Source organism: Drosophila bipectinata, chromosome 3L (assembly GCF_030179905.1).
Source record: "Drosophila bipectinata strain 14024-0381.07 chromosome 3L, DbipHiC1v2, whole genome shotgun sequence".
Taxonomy (NCBI): Eukaryota; Metazoa; Arthropoda; class Insecta; order Diptera; family Drosophilidae; genus Drosophila; species Drosophila bipectinata.
The window spans coordinates 7,689,146-7,703,235 of record NC_091738.1 but is presented as its reverse complement, the minus strand read 5'-3'; the positions used below and the strand labels follow the sequence as shown (position 1 = coordinate 7,703,235).

Below are 14,090 nucleotides of genomic sequence, written 5' to 3'. Positions count from 1 at the left end.
AAATATGTCTTTTATTTTGAGTTTCTGTGAAGAAGTGAGGTAAGTGTGGCGACCAAAGGAACAACTAACCATGGAATCCACTCAACTATGCCATCAAGCAACCACAGCAATCCAATTAAACCACGCACAAGTGCAATTTCTATGAGCTAACCCTTGAACCGATGTTGTGCATTTTGCGAAATTGCAAATATTTCTCTGGGTCAGCGGGCAATCAATGAACTTGTTGCCGGTACTGCCCCCAAGACACACATATAATTCCCAGAGTGTTTCATGTGTTTCGTGTTTGCTTGTGTGTTTTTATATGAATTTATTTTCAATTTTATCATTTCCCATTTAAGACGAAAACAAAGTCACCCAAAGAACGTGACCTGCATGTCCAACAGCTGGCACGGTCAAGTCACTAACTTTGCTCATCACAAAGTTAAACCGACAAAACTACACACAGGCGTCCCCAACACACACTTACAGATATCTACGCACATATTGGTGCACTGAGAAAAAAATTAGCCCACAAATGAAGAGGTTCTTTAAAAACTCTATGAAATGGAAAAGGTTCATATTTCCTCAGGACTTTTATATTTAAAAGCCTTTCAAATAAAGTCTAGTAAGGCTAGAATTTACATTTTATTTTTGCTTGTATTAATCCTTTTCTTCAAGTGTACTACGACTGTCTACTGTGGAGGTGAAGACGAAAATGTAAAGTGACTTTTTGGGGTTGGCACTCTGGCCATCGTTGCGGTCAATGGGGGCTGTGTGTATGTGCCTGGATGTGTGTGTGTGTGGGGCTTAAGGTGTAACGACCCGGGCCTTTCTGGCCTCCTTCAATGCCACAATACACTCGCAGGCACACAGACACTGCGAAGGAATTACATTTCCGGCTTGAACGGTTTGCGGAAGTTTCGCGTCAAATTAAATGCTCAGGGCTAAAATTATGACAGCTCCCGAATGGGCGGCAATTCTAGTCGTATAAATACACCCCGTCTGGAATTGATTGCCATCAAATCGTCAACAAATTGACCAGCGAACATGTGGAAAGTACTGTGCTTTGGACTGCTCTGCCTGGCTGTGGTCCAGGCGGCCGTCATCCGACCCGAAACTACAGAGGCAACCGCAACGACCACTCCCATTCCCGAGGACGAGGAGTCAACCACCACTGTGGCCAGCAATACTTCTGCTTTGAGTCGCGACGAGGAGGCCACCATATTGATTGATCCTGCCCCGGGAACTCTACACGAGGATGAGGCTCCCGTTCAGGAAAAGTCCGGAAAACTCCTGCTCCTAAGCACGCCACCCAAAAGACCCGTGGAAATTGAAAGGCAGCTGGAGGAGGACGAGGAGGATGAGCAGGATAGTCCCGCTGACGCGGAGCCAACCACAACCGTGCCATCAAACACTGTGGAGAAGGAGGAAGAGAAAAAGCAGGAGCAAACGGAGGAGGCAACTGTAACCACAGAGAGTAGCACCACTCCGGCCACAACCAAACTGTTTGCCGTCGATGCCCGGCCCGCCAAAGAGGACTCGCCCCCGCCCAATGTGGCCGTATCCCTATCACAGGACAATGTCACTGTTTCGATTTCGGAGCAGCCGCAGGTGCCCGGCGACAATAATGCTGCCGTAGAATTGGCCTTCGTGGAGCCGGAGGCAGAGTACGTGCTAGTGGATAGCAGTCACGATGGCTTCGACATTGAGTTGGACCCCGACTTGCAGCTGGGCAGCTTCACGCACATCGACAGCGATGTCCACTTGCAGCCGGCGGTGCACTCGGTGGAAATCGTGCCCACCAGCTTCGATGATCCTTTGATTGTCAATTACGTGCACAATTTGCGATGACTTGGCCAACAGGACGAAGGGGGGCTCAACAATTAGTACCCTCCCTTTTGTTTTCCAGGACTCTGTTAAAGTTGCTTTTGATCTGTGTTTATTTTGTATACCTTTTGTTTCCTTTTAAATTTGAATATTAAATAGTTTTAATGGAAAGTTAAAAATATTTTAATAAAATCCTTAAAATCGAAATACCTAATCTATTTTATTAAAAAAAAAATCTTTTGAAATGGTCTCTATTGGTGTACAATAGCTTTTGAATAAAATGAATCACTTTGCAAAAAAAAAGCTTAGACTTAACTTCTTTTCAATTGAGTGCTGTTTCGAGGCACATAAAAAATTCAGAAATATGGTTGCTCCTCAACAAGTCCCCAAAATCCAGGTTCAATGGTCTCCTTCCGGCAGCCTCCCCCCATGTCCCACCGCCCAACAAAGAAAGCACTGGCGTACTCGTTATTCAATTTGTATCCTCCATGGAGAGAGGAGATGAGCCTCCCCAGAAGGAGAAGGAAAAATGGCAGCTCCAAAGTCGCATCACGCCTTTTCGGATGCCACGCACGTTTCACGGTTAAAACTTTGCACATCCGCACGTCAAATTTAATACGGATGCAGGGAAGTAGAACTCCCGCCGACCCAAGCCACTCGCTATTCCATTGGAAGCAGTTTGTTCCTTGACTCTGGTTCGGCTCCGCCTCAAAAAAATAATAATAACAATAGCAACATTTAACAAAGCATTCAATGACGTTAAACAAACAAAGTTTGGAACGTGCCAGAACTTCCGCTCGAACAAAAACGATAAGAGTGATGACGTTATAATTTGTATACCTATAAAAAAAATACTTCCAAGACCTTGAAAGAAGTTGGTAAATGTTTGTAGTGTTTCTACAAAAACAAGATAATGCAAAAAAAGGATAAACAAAGGTTTTTAAGCTAAATAACAATTAAGAAAGTATTTATTTTTCACGCATTTAAAAGTAACATACAAATACTGAACTGTTAACAAGTATAATCATACAAGAAGAACCTTTCACTCCTCACCAGCGCTGCTCCACATGGGTGGTGTAGACAAATCCCCGTGAGGGTGCTGCCATAAGAGGTTGTGACCTCAAAGGAATGGCCACAGGAATGGAACTGGGCGCCCTGGCCACCACAACAGCAGGTCCCAGATTGGCTGTGATCACCACACTCTCGGCATCGGGTTCGTCCTTGGTTCCTGGCTCAGGTGTAGGCTTGAGGGGATTTGTGCTGACTCCGCAGACAGGATGGTCGGCGTTGCTGTCAGTGGCATTTGTAGCGGGAGCTGTCTGGGACTCTTCCTCTGTGGGCAGGCGGAAGGCACGGCTTGGTCGGTATCCAGCTGGGGGATAGGGCGCTTTTTCAAAGGCACGACCTGCTCGAGCCTCTGCGGGGGGAGGAGCCAGGGTGGTGGTGGTGTCCAGCGAATCCCAGGTGGTGGTACTCAAGCCAGCTTCCGTGGTACTGGTGGAGAGATCCTCCACTGGCAGCTCCGTAGTAGTGACACCTGAACCCGAACCTTCGGTGGGATCAGCCACAACCTCAACTTCAAGATCTCCTGGCAGCCAGAAGGAGCGACCTTGTGGCCTGTAACCGGATGCTGGATAAGGAGCTGCCTTCTCCTCCACTGCTGCTTTATCCTCCTGGACACTAACTGCGTAGCGATTTATCCTTATCTGACGTGCCTCAATCATCGGAGGACTTAAGGTCCCCAGGCAAAGGATAAGGGGTAGAAGCCACTGCATGATTGACATCAATCTCGTACCCAATTTAGATCCAACTGATTCCAGCTGCCATTACGCCCGGCGTTTTTATATAAAGTTCTCGGGAGAGTCTCGGAGAATATAGACATGATTTCTATATCATCGTGGCATCGACATCGACATCGATTAGGCGCACACTTAAAGATTTATTTTTTATTTTGTTGTGGATTTGCTTCTGGTCTCCGCCCGCCAGACCACGTCCGCCGCCGATTTATCCACCACATCCACCACCCGGTATTATCGACAGTTCCCCCGGTGCCCAGTGTCCAGTGTCCGGTGTCCAAGCTGTCCATTGTCCACTGTCCACGTCCGATTCACCGCCATGTTCTATGAAAATTAAATGCGTTCCGTACGTGCCTCGCAATCTAATCTCCGGCCAATTGAAAGCGAAATCGAAAACCGAAAACGACTGCGACATCTACATCTATATCTTTATCGACAGCGACCACTTTGTTGTCAATTGCATTATGCTGGAATTGTCAGTTCGAGTGTTAGAATTTTTGATTAAACACTTATAATCGATATTTATGCGATCAACGATTCGGCGTTGAGGTGAAGCCCAAGGTCTAAATAAGTGATTGAGAGACTACTCCTCAAACGATTTAATATTTTTCGTATACCATTATAATGACTATGATATCACAATGCAATATTTACAATAAATAATTTTAGGAAACCGTTTTAAAGAGTTATTTCTAATGTTTTAAATAAGCACAAAATTTTTGTAGGGTGAACTTTCTAAATCTTATAACGAATACCTTCCAGAATTTGTAAATGCTATTAAAGCAAAGCAGGTACCTCTCACACCTTAGAAGTCTAGTCTAAATATATCCTAAATCTGGGACTATCCCAATATCCTTAAACTTCACCCTCAATTTATAGCCCCACCATTAATTCCATTTTCTGTCACATTAAGAGTGTTTTAATGTTGATCGATTGAATGAATCGCCAGGTGGAACTCGCTTCGATTTTGGACTGATTAATGGCGGAACTATAAATATTGGCTTCCAGTCTTCTCGGACATAGCCCACATGTGCCTCTGCATCTGCTAGTTCTTTCTGGTCACGTCGTGGGCACATAAAGACGCCGCAGACACCGCCGATCACGGGGAGCCAAATCGATAGTGGTTAGCCGACGTCAGAGCTGAGGTCCAAAAAAGGATGCCTATGCTGGGTCCATGCGTCGCACATTAAACAGCTGCCCAGTCCAGTCCAGACCATGTCCAGAGCCAAGTCCTACCTATAAAAGCGCCCAGGGACAGTCCGATAATCATCAGTCGTTTTTAGAGTGACATAACCATCGCATCAGCTCCATAATGGCCAAGTTCCAAGCTATTCTCCTGCTGGCTGTTCTCAGTCTCTGTGCCGTTTCTGAAGCCCAGCGCCAACGGTACCCCCAGCGTTTGAGTCGCGGACGTTCTAGGTACTCTGCTCGCCAGGAACTAGCCCCAGCGGATGGCGGCGATGTGGATGCGGTGACTCCCTATCCCTCGGCCGATGAACTGAAGCCGGAAGTGCCATTCGACGAGGCAGCCGCAGCCGCACCTACTCCGGATGCCGTCTACGGGCCACCCGATGCCGCTCCCAATGCCGTGCCGGATGAGGTATACGGCCCCCCGGATGTGACAGGAAACGATCTGCCCGCCGCCGTTGATATTCCGGCCGAGCAGCAGGCTCGTCTGGTGGCTGCCAGGAGGGCGGCTAATTACCGCAGGACCGCCCAGCCGTTGGCCTATCGCCGCCCCATTTCCGCCGCTGCCGGACGCCCGGCCAAGTTGAGCGCCGCCCGCTCTACAGTGCGACGTCTCTGAATGGAATTTCACAACTGAATACATTGGGGTAAGCTATCTTTTCTCGTTTATTTCAAAAAACAATCTCTGAATTGTCTTCCCCTTTTTAGAAAGAATATTTCCCATTAATGTATCAGCCTGCTGCTGACCCGGTACATTCCCAAAACCCATGACGATCCAAGATCCCAATAAGCTACAATGATGACGACAACACCTCCCATACACTTACACCCACACACACATATATAATCTCGCCAAAACACACACATGAACACTGAATCGATAAATAAAGTATGTTTGGGGAAACATAAGCCAGAACCTTCTCTTCTCTGCCAGACATTCTGGTGATTCACTTAAGTGGGAGCGGAAGGTAATTTCGCTAGACGCGCCCAAAAACAAAATACTTGTCAGTGCGATCGTGGGGCAGGGGGCCGGTGAGTAGGGGGGGGAGGAGCGTGGAGAAACAGGTTTCAGGACGCACGCGTCACTATGCGATGACGAACAGTTGGCGAAAAATGATTGCCACTGCAGCGGTTTGGGGAATGCCCAACCGCAAAGAAAAACAGGGCTTTAAAATTTTAGGCAGCTTAACGAAAACTAAACACTCTTTAGTATGTATTTTAGGAAATTCTAAAAGTTTTAGATTTAATTAATCAATTCAAGTAGTCACATATTAAACCTAAATAATGTTAAAAGAAAATCTTTGAAATTATAAAACTAATATAATATATACAGTTTAAGAAGTAGCTAGAGTAGAGTATAGAGATAGATTTGAATTAAAACTCAACTTCAAAGCCTCAATTGGGAATTCCTCATAAAAATAAATATTTATTAGATATTTAATCAATAACAATAGTTTGAGATTAAATGAAAACCTTAATTTCATTAGTGTATTAACTTAATTCATTTATTTTGAATTTAAATCAACAAGTATTACGGCTATTACACAATGTAATTCAGACCGAAAGTAAACAAACTTTAATAAAAGTGTGCTTTTGATTCACTAAAATTTGAACGGGGAAATATTTAATGTCCATTTGTAAACATGGAAAGTGCAATTATCTCAATGAACCGCAAGAATTTCCACAACAAGCCCCAGACAGAGAGGGAGATTTTACGGGGGATCCGATTGTTTGATAAGCCGCCGCTGTACAATCCAACTTGGACTCGTTTGGCAGCTTATTAGCCTACCGCCTGACTCAACACATTTTGCTCAAATCGAAGCTGCTGCGAGAGATTCGACTTACATATTTAAATGATCTTCCCAACGCAGTCTCCGCTCAGTTGCCGGAGAATACCAGATAAGTGAAGATCGTAGCCTAGATCGAGTGTAATTTGCGGAGAGACTTGCCGAGAAAAGTGAAACTTTTAGTGAAAAATGAATACATTTATGTTTGCTGCCTTTATTATGTCCATGACATTGCTGGAAGTCAGCCAGGCCCAGAGACCCGGTTTTGCCGGATTGCGCCCTCCCGGAGGACTCAGCCAGAAGGATAAATACCATGCTACGGCCAACACAGCCGTCGAAAACTTTACGGGTGTGGACATAGGCACCCGGTTTGGTGAGGGCTCCAGCTCCCAGCAACCAGCCATCGTCAATCTGGATTTTGGAGCCTCCCAGCGGCCACCAATGGGAGTGCCCATCGTTCTTCCCTCGGACGGCTTTGTTCCGGACTCTGCCCTCCAGGCAGCTACTATGCCTGCAGGAGTAACCAACCGCTTTGGAACTCCAGATGCCTCTGCCACAGTGCCCACATGGATTAATCTTCCAGTGGATGCCCATGGAGATCGCGAGTGGGTTAATCATCTTAGTCAGCTGCCAGTGGAAAGCCAACCATTCTGGTTCGTCAACTACCAGGCTATCGAGGCGCACCGGAATAGCACCAGGCCCAATGTGGGAGCCACGGAGACTCGGGGATCTTCTTTCCGCGGCTAAAAACTTCAATTATAATTCTTGGAACTCTACGCTGAATTTTTGTAGAATTTTATTGTACAAAAGCTTATTTATTTAAATCTCAAAAAAATACAAAAACTTAAATTAAAAAGTTTATTTTTGAATTTATTTAAATGGCTTGCGATAACCTTTGGCAAAAGGGGGAAATCCACTCGGAATGATAAGCTCAAATAATCTGTGGCTCTTTGTTAATTTAAAATGAGAACGTGATTAACGTTTCGCGTGAGAGACTTCAAAAGAGGGCTATTAAGTTGTCAGTTTTAGCTGCTTAATTAATAGGGACTTTATTGAATTCTCACTGATTAATGTTATGAAATTATGCTAATAATACATTGGAATTGAAAGGCCAAAGCGTTGAATTCAACTAATTATAGTTATTCGTTTCATTTCACGCTTCACAATAAATAGTAATATGTAGAACTAGTTTGCGAAAGCTGGGAATATTCTATCACCTTTAACCGCAATACCAGCCACTTCATCTCAAAATAAAAAACGGCATTAAAAATGCATTGTATAAGCGAAACAAAGTTGCACAAAAGACCATAAAATGCCAGGCAAAATGTACACCAAAAAGGGAGGTATCAGAAGCCCTTCAAACGCTGCCAAAGCAATACACATGTGCTGGAGCAAATGCAAAGGAGCTGGAACGGAGAAGGAGGAGGGAGACCACTAAAGGGTCTGTCCTGGTCTATTGTTGGAGGCCAATGATTTGCAATAAGTTGGTGGTGAGTGGAAAGCTCTTAGACTTTTGTATTGTTCCTCAGAGAGATGAAAATATTGAAAAGTTTTACATTCCTGAGATAGAAAATGAGCAATGCCAGTGATGTGCCATTCATTGAATATTTTTCTATTATTTTTATGTTTTTGAGTTTACTCCCTTCTTTAACAAATAACAAACATTTCTATAAAAAAAAAACAAATTATATTTATATAGAAATCCTAAACCATTTGAATAACAATTGCAATATTTCGGCTAATGATTACCATCCCAGTTGCTGGGGAGCAGCGGTGTAGGCAAGATAGTAGGGCTGCTGGGCGCCCACATAGTAGAACTGGGGAGTGGCCACTGCTGGGACAGCAGCTGGAACAGGAGCAATGGCAGCCACTGGAGCTACTGGGGCGACAGCCTCTTCAGCGGGCAGTTCCTCGAGGCGAGCGGTGCGCTGGCGTTTTGGCTTGGCCAACTGCAATTTGGCCAACCTTTGGCGGCTGCGAAGACGGGCGGGGGCAGCAGATGGGGTGGTAACCTCCAAGGAACTCTCCTCGGTCTCCACCTCCTCGGTCTCGGGATTGGGCTCAAAGTTGTCCACTGGTGGCTCCTGCTCGGCCGGCAGGGCATCCACGCCGTCTGGTGGTCCGTACGTCACAGCAGGCTCGAGAGGCGAAGGCTTCAGGTCCGCCGCCAAGGGATAAGGAGTGGGTGCCACCTGCTGACGAGCAAATGCCACCTGACGCAGGCGTCCGAATCTCAAATTCCGGCGCAGGGGAGCCTCCGCGGTGGAGCTAACGGCCCAGATGGCCAGCAGAAGAAAGAGCGAACCCAGGAGCTGATGACGTGCCATGATCGTGTGAAGTGCAGTGGTGCTATGTTGACTGTCGTATATGGAGCTTTAACTTTTATACTCGCCAAGACCCAGTGGTGGCCCCGTCTGTTGGTCAGCCAGCGATTCTAGATCGGGCCCATAGCGCCGTGAATTTTAAGCAGAGCTCCGTCGATTTGATTTGAAAGCCGTATCATCGATGCGTATGTCAAGCAGGCGCCGCACAGCGGACCGGAATTTAAAGTGCTATCAAAGTGCCTAACCACTTTACCACCATACCACCATGCAGTTGTTATAATGGGTTATAGGGTGAGCTTAGATATATGAAACCTTCAATGGCCGACTACTTCGCCTGAAAACTAAAAGGAAATTGATTTAAAAATGGCCGATATTTATTTGAAGTTAATAAGGTACTTCGTATTTACATAGAAATCGCTCATACGCCGTGTGGGCTTACTTCACTTTTTGTCTATTAAAATTTCGGTGTGCATTCGGTGTGTGCTTCATTACATTTATATCGACCTTGATCTATAGCTCAAAATTACCATCGGAATACTAATATCGTATGTAAAATGGGAATATGTAAGACATGACGTACGAGTATTTTTTCAGAAGCACTGGGTTACTGAAGAACTTTTATAAAAATTAAAACAAAACACTTTTCATTGGATTTTTAGCAATTAGATAAATAATCTTATAAATAATTCAATAAACGATATCCAAACATCAGTAAGACTCCAACAAGTCCACCCCATTGCTCATACGCAGTGTGGCCAATGGTGTCGAGCTTAACTGCTGACAGTTCGTAATTAACCAGCCAATGGTTATGGTTTAGACATGGGCCCTTGACTAAATTATTGTCACGTTCATAGGCCGTCGAAAGGTTGTCCCTCAGAGCTCCAAATATGAGTGGCCAAAAAATGTGTCGATGGTTGTATATAAGCCGGGGGATTGCCGGTAACTGACAACATTCTAAGACCACTCAACAGCACCTCAACATGGCCTACAAGTTTACCTGCTCCGTGCTCCTGATCGCAGCCATTGCTGCTGTGTCTATGGCAGAGCCGGCTAGGTTCCGCAGTCGATCCTCCCGCTTCCAGTTTGCCCGGCAAGAGCTGGCTCCCCAGGATCCTGCAGCCCCAGCAGATCCCGCCGTGGATATAGCTCCCACCCCGGCTTCGGCTCCTTATCCTCCGGCAGGAGTAACGCCTGAAGTGCCTTTTGATCTGCCCACAGAGACGGAGGCTCAACCCGATCTGACCTACGGACCTCCAGCTGAGCCGGACAACACTTACGGACCTCCAGCTGAGCCGGACAACACCTACGGACCACCGGCAGAGCCTGATAACACCTATGGACCCCCTGCCGATGTCGCACCTGCTGACCAAGCTCCCGTTGATGATGCCGCTGCCGCCGAGCCTGTTCCTGCCAGCCTGATCCAGCCCAGGAACGGACGTCTCCGTAGCCGTCGTCCCGTGCCAGAGAAACTCCGATCTGCCCAGATCATTCGCTCCAGGCCCGTGCTGGTCTACACCATTTGAGATAGTTGAGAGGCTTTAATGAATTGTTTATGAAACGATTTAAATTTTATCAAAAGACTACACTTTTTTACACTTTTTGTTGCTAAATAAATAACCGAGACATTTGTTGAATATTAAAAAAAATATGAACTATTTGTTATTTTTAAAATTTAGTGCAAAATTATTGAAATTTTATGATTATCATTCATAAAAAAACTTATGATTGTCACTTGTAAAATTATCTTGAAGTTAATAAAAGGAAATCAAAAGAATCTTGCGAGAAAGCAGTTTCTAAAAACACTTTTCAAAATGTTTTATTTTTTCATTGAGACTTTTTATATTCTTTTAGTATTATATTTTACATATGCTTACAAATTACACAAGATACTCGTATTTTAAGAAATAAACTCAAGATCAATAAATTGGCAAACATAAAAGGTACTCATTTGTTGAACAGAACCAAAACCTATACTGTTTAATAAACAAATCAAACCAAATAAAACACTATATATTTTTTGGGGACCTTGAAAAAACTATGAATATTTAAATATATGCCCATGGCTGGAACGTGACCATTTGTCTGCATTCTCATTGGACATTTCCATAGCCAATTTCGATTCACATGAGTACTAAATATCCATCAAACGAATTATGAACTGCCAAGAACCCAAGTCCCAAAAACAAACAAGCTCAAATGCTCGTGGCGACCCCAAAGCCCAAAACGAGTGTTAATGAATGGGATCCCAGAGGGGTCGAGAGGGGCAATCGGGTAAGTGAATTCGAACTCATAGCATTGGGCATTTAATTTGGGAAAAGGGTCACGTACCGGGTATTAAGCAGAAGCCACATCGCCGCCAATCATCAGAAGCAACATAATCAAAGCTTTTTACCGGGAACGGGAACCATGCCGAGGATCGAATCGAATGGAGGCGTCAGCTGAAAACTGAAAGTGACGAGCATAAATTATAACAGAACTCAAGCCGGCAACTGGGGGCCTATAAATAGGCCGGGTCTATGGAGGAAGTCAGAACAGAAGACCTCCAGCCATCAAAATGATCAAAGCCAGCACAGCCATTCTCCTTTTGGGCCTTGCGGCTCTTAGCAGCGCTGAGCCCTTGCGCCGCAGATTCTCCGCTCGCCAGGTGGAGGCTCCTGCCAGTCCAGCGCCTACGGGTTACCCAGCGGCTGGCGTCACACCCAGTGTACCCTTCGATCTACCTAGTTCGACGGCAAAGCCAGAAAGCACTTATCTGCCACCGGATAACACCTATGGTCCTCCGGACAACACCTACGGCCCACCAGATAACACATACGGACCTCCGGATAACGCTGATCTTCCAGAGGAAGACATCAATGAGCCAGTGCCAGTCGAAGCCGAGGAACCCACCGACGACATTCCGCCCACGGATGAGGAGCCACTGCCTGCTGAGGATGCCAAACTACTCCCAGAGGAAGACGAGCCCCAGGTGGTCCAGGTCCAGGAAGATGGTTCTGTCATTGTAGTGGCCAGCAGTCTGGACGTGCCTCAGTCAGCCCGTTTCTACCAGCGTTTCCCCCAAGGACGACGCCGTGAACTGCCTGTTCCCCAGCGCCTGATCCTTCGACGCAACTGGTAGAAGGACCTTTTTTACAATGGACCTCATCCAAATCAAAATTCGTTATCAAAATTATGAGGTTATTAGATTAAAATACTTTTTTCTGGCTATAATAAACTATAAATTATGGTTATTCTAAAAAATTTGACTTTCTTAGTTCACAAAATAATAATTACACGGTTTTTGAAGCTATTTCTTCGAAATACCAATAGAATTATGTTGGAACATGCCACCCGAAACTGAATAGGGGAAATTTTCGTAAGGTTACACCTGCTTTAGTCATCACAGCAATGGGCACGTAATGCTTGGATGGGACTTGCCGTATAAGTCATCGGTTTCGTCGGCACTTTTGGGCCATTTGATTGGGCTGACCCCAAGGCCATGGCAGCGGTTATTTAAAGGCGCCACTGGGCCACAACTTGCAGCAGTTCATACTGGGACAGCAAAATGTTTGGTCACCTAACTGGCATTTCGGTAATCCTCGTCGTCAGTGCTATTATCAGCCTGGATGGGCTTGAAGCCGCACAGCTAAGGTTTCCTGGCCCCGCCAGAGGAAGAGCGTTACCGCTGATTCTGCAGAGACAGGAGCAGGCACCCTATCCACCAGCGGGCTTGGTGCCGGATCCACCATTCGACCTGCCCACAGAGGAGGCTGTGGAGTTTCCACCACCGGATCAAACCTATGGGCCACCAGCCGATACCTACGGACCACCTGCAGTGGAAGAAGTCGCCGAGGTTTATGGGCCTCCAGACCAAACATATGGACCCCCAGATCAGACCTATGGACCCCCGGATCAGACCTACGGTCCACCAGAAGAGCCAGCCAACGATGAGAGCTCCAACACGGGTTTGCCGCAAAGTGCTGCCATCATAGATTTGGCCAGCCTGCCTTTGCCGCCTCAGGCTCAGTACGTTCTTCCGCTGCTAAACCGATTGTCGGCCTTCCGTCCACAGCGTCCGGTTCTCTTGACGCCGCAACGTCGTCCTGCCAAGCTAACTGCTCGGCCACAACCCAAGCCGGCAAAGATTGTTAACGCTGTCAAGGAGAGCTCTCTTTTCCAATCGACGCCGTTGGCTCTGCCCTTCGTGGACCGCCGAGTCCCTTTCCGGCCGGCTCGTTTGATAGTAAATGCTCCCCAGCGCAGAAGACCCATCAGTCACTAAAGGACAAAATTATTCCATTACCATTCTGACCCAGTGCAGAATGACCCAATGTTAAGCATTACACTGTAAATAAAGGTTGTTGTTTATGTCTAATTTGGAAACAGTAATGGTAGAAAAATTTAAAACGCCAGTCGCTTCATCAACAGGTACATGTGTTGATCCACTTCGAATCCGTGCAGATTGTTGGCATCTCCTTGGAGTCGCATCAGCAGCCCTCCGAAAGACACGTAGGCGGACAGACGGGAAGCCTCATTGTGCGCCTCGTCGCCTTCGATCCTGTAGATCTTCCCGTACATCACGTACTCGAAGCTGTCCGCCCGCGTTCCTTCATGCTCCATTGGATTGTACTCTCCACTGTCTGGACAGCCATCCTCCCGCAGTGTGGTAGCCAGGACCAGGCGGAACTTGTCGCCCAATTCCATGGGGTACAGCCACGAGTTGATGTCCAGGATCAGGTCCATTTTGAAGGACTCGGATTCGCAGTGCAGGCGGGAAACTCGGTCGAACTTCTTGCCCTCCGGGTCCATATCCTTTACGTTGAATATATCCTCAAAGAGTACGCCAGCCATTATAGCTAAGAAAATATTTATGGTTATTCCAAATGCCGAAAACATGGTGTCGCTGTTAATCTTTACCTTGTGTCTGATTTGTTTCCGAAGTGCTTTATTGAAGGTAGTGCGTCGGCCTTCCAGCCTTTGATTAATAAATATATAAATGACTGTTATATATTGTATTTATAAACTATTTCGGATTTGTTTAATATTTGGCTTGCGCGTGTTTCCAAATTCGTGCTGCCATATCTCTTTGCGGCTTTGGTGCTGCCACATCTTCGCAATGACAGTGTTAGTAAAGATTAGGCAGCGTTCAGCAATATACGTAAGATATTGCAAATTTGTAAATCAAAGTTTTGCATAAACTTTTAGATTAT

General features: G+C 46.0%; 9 protein-coding genes across 9 annotated transcripts; 6 read left to right on the top strand and 3 right to left on the bottom strand.

Moving 5' to 3' along the window:
- The first annotated feature begins 922 nt into the window (after window positions 1-922).
- On the top strand, window positions 923-1,945 carry LOC108133864 (surface protein). The gene has a single exon (XM_017253946.3). It carries the CDS (start codon window positions 1,027-1,029, stop codon window positions 1,828-1,830), a length of 804 nt encoding a protein of 267 aa, XP_017109435.2. The 5' UTR covers window positions 923-1,026; the 3' UTR covers window positions 1,831-1,945.
- Window positions 1,946-2,788: 843 nt separating this feature from the next.
- Window positions 2,789-3,605, bottom strand: LOC108133867 (uncharacterized). The gene has a single exon (XM_017253948.3). The coding sequence runs from the start codon at window positions 3,588-3,590 to the stop codon at window positions 2,856-2,858; it is 735 nt and encodes a 244-aa protein (XP_017109437.2). The 5' UTR covers window positions 3,591-3,605; the 3' UTR covers window positions 2,789-2,855.
- Window positions 3,606-4,867: 1,262 nt separating this feature from the next.
- Window positions 4,868-5,437, top strand: LOC108133870 (uncharacterized). Its single transcript, XM_017253952.3, has one exon. It carries the CDS (start codon window positions 4,915-4,917, stop codon window positions 5,407-5,409), a length of 495 nt encoding a protein of 164 aa, XP_017109441.2. The 5' UTR covers window positions 4,868-4,914; the 3' UTR covers window positions 5,410-5,437.
- A 1,222-nt stretch (window positions 5,438-6,659) lies between these two features.
- On the top strand, window positions 6,660-7,450 carry LOC108133847 (uncharacterized). Its single transcript, XM_017253928.3, has one exon. The coding sequence runs from the start codon at window positions 6,767-6,769 to the stop codon at window positions 7,322-7,324; it is 558 nt and encodes a 185-aa protein (XP_017109417.2). The 5' UTR covers window positions 6,660-6,766; the 3' UTR covers window positions 7,325-7,450.
- Window positions 7,451-8,322: 872 nt separating this feature from the next.
- LOC108133846 (ensconsin) lies at window positions 8,323-8,904 on the bottom strand. Its single transcript, XM_017253927.3, has one exon. The coding sequence runs from the start codon at window positions 8,902-8,904 to the stop codon at window positions 8,323-8,325; it is 582 nt and encodes a 193-aa protein (XP_017109416.2).
- A 791-nt stretch (window positions 8,905-9,695) lies between these two features.
- Window positions 9,696-10,541, top strand: LOC108133869 (uncharacterized). The gene has a single exon (XM_017253950.3). The coding sequence runs from the start codon at window positions 9,882-9,884 to the stop codon at window positions 10,422-10,424; it is 543 nt and encodes a 180-aa protein (XP_017109439.2). The 5' UTR covers window positions 9,696-9,881; the 3' UTR covers window positions 10,425-10,541.
- An 882-nt stretch (window positions 10,542-11,423) lies between these two features.
- Window positions 11,424-12,019, top strand: LOC108133871 (cell surface glycoprotein 1). Its single transcript, XM_017253953.2, has one exon. It carries the CDS (start codon window positions 11,456-11,458, stop codon window positions 12,017-12,019), a length of 564 nt encoding a protein of 187 aa, XP_017109442.2. The 5' UTR covers window positions 11,424-11,455.
- A 302-nt stretch (window positions 12,020-12,321) lies between these two features.
- LOC108133852 (uncharacterized) lies at window positions 12,322-13,546 on the top strand. The gene has a single exon (XM_017253934.3). It carries the CDS (start codon window positions 12,446-12,448, stop codon window positions 13,160-13,162), a length of 717 nt encoding a protein of 238 aa, XP_017109423.2. The 5' UTR covers window positions 12,322-12,445; the 3' UTR covers window positions 13,163-13,546.
- On the bottom strand, window positions 13,233-13,984 carry Polr2H (DNA-directed RNA polymerases I, II, and III subunit Rpb8). Its single transcript, XM_017253935.3, has 2 exons — window positions 13,798-13,984; window positions 13,233-13,736 (listed from the first exon to the last, which is right to left on the bottom strand). Exon 2 carries the CDS (start codon window positions 13,729-13,731, stop codon window positions 13,282-13,284), a length of 450 nt encoding a protein of 149 aa, XP_017109424.1. The 5' UTR covers window positions 13,732-13,736; window positions 13,798-13,984; the 3' UTR covers window positions 13,233-13,281.
- Window positions 13,985-14,090: the final 106 nt, after the last annotated feature.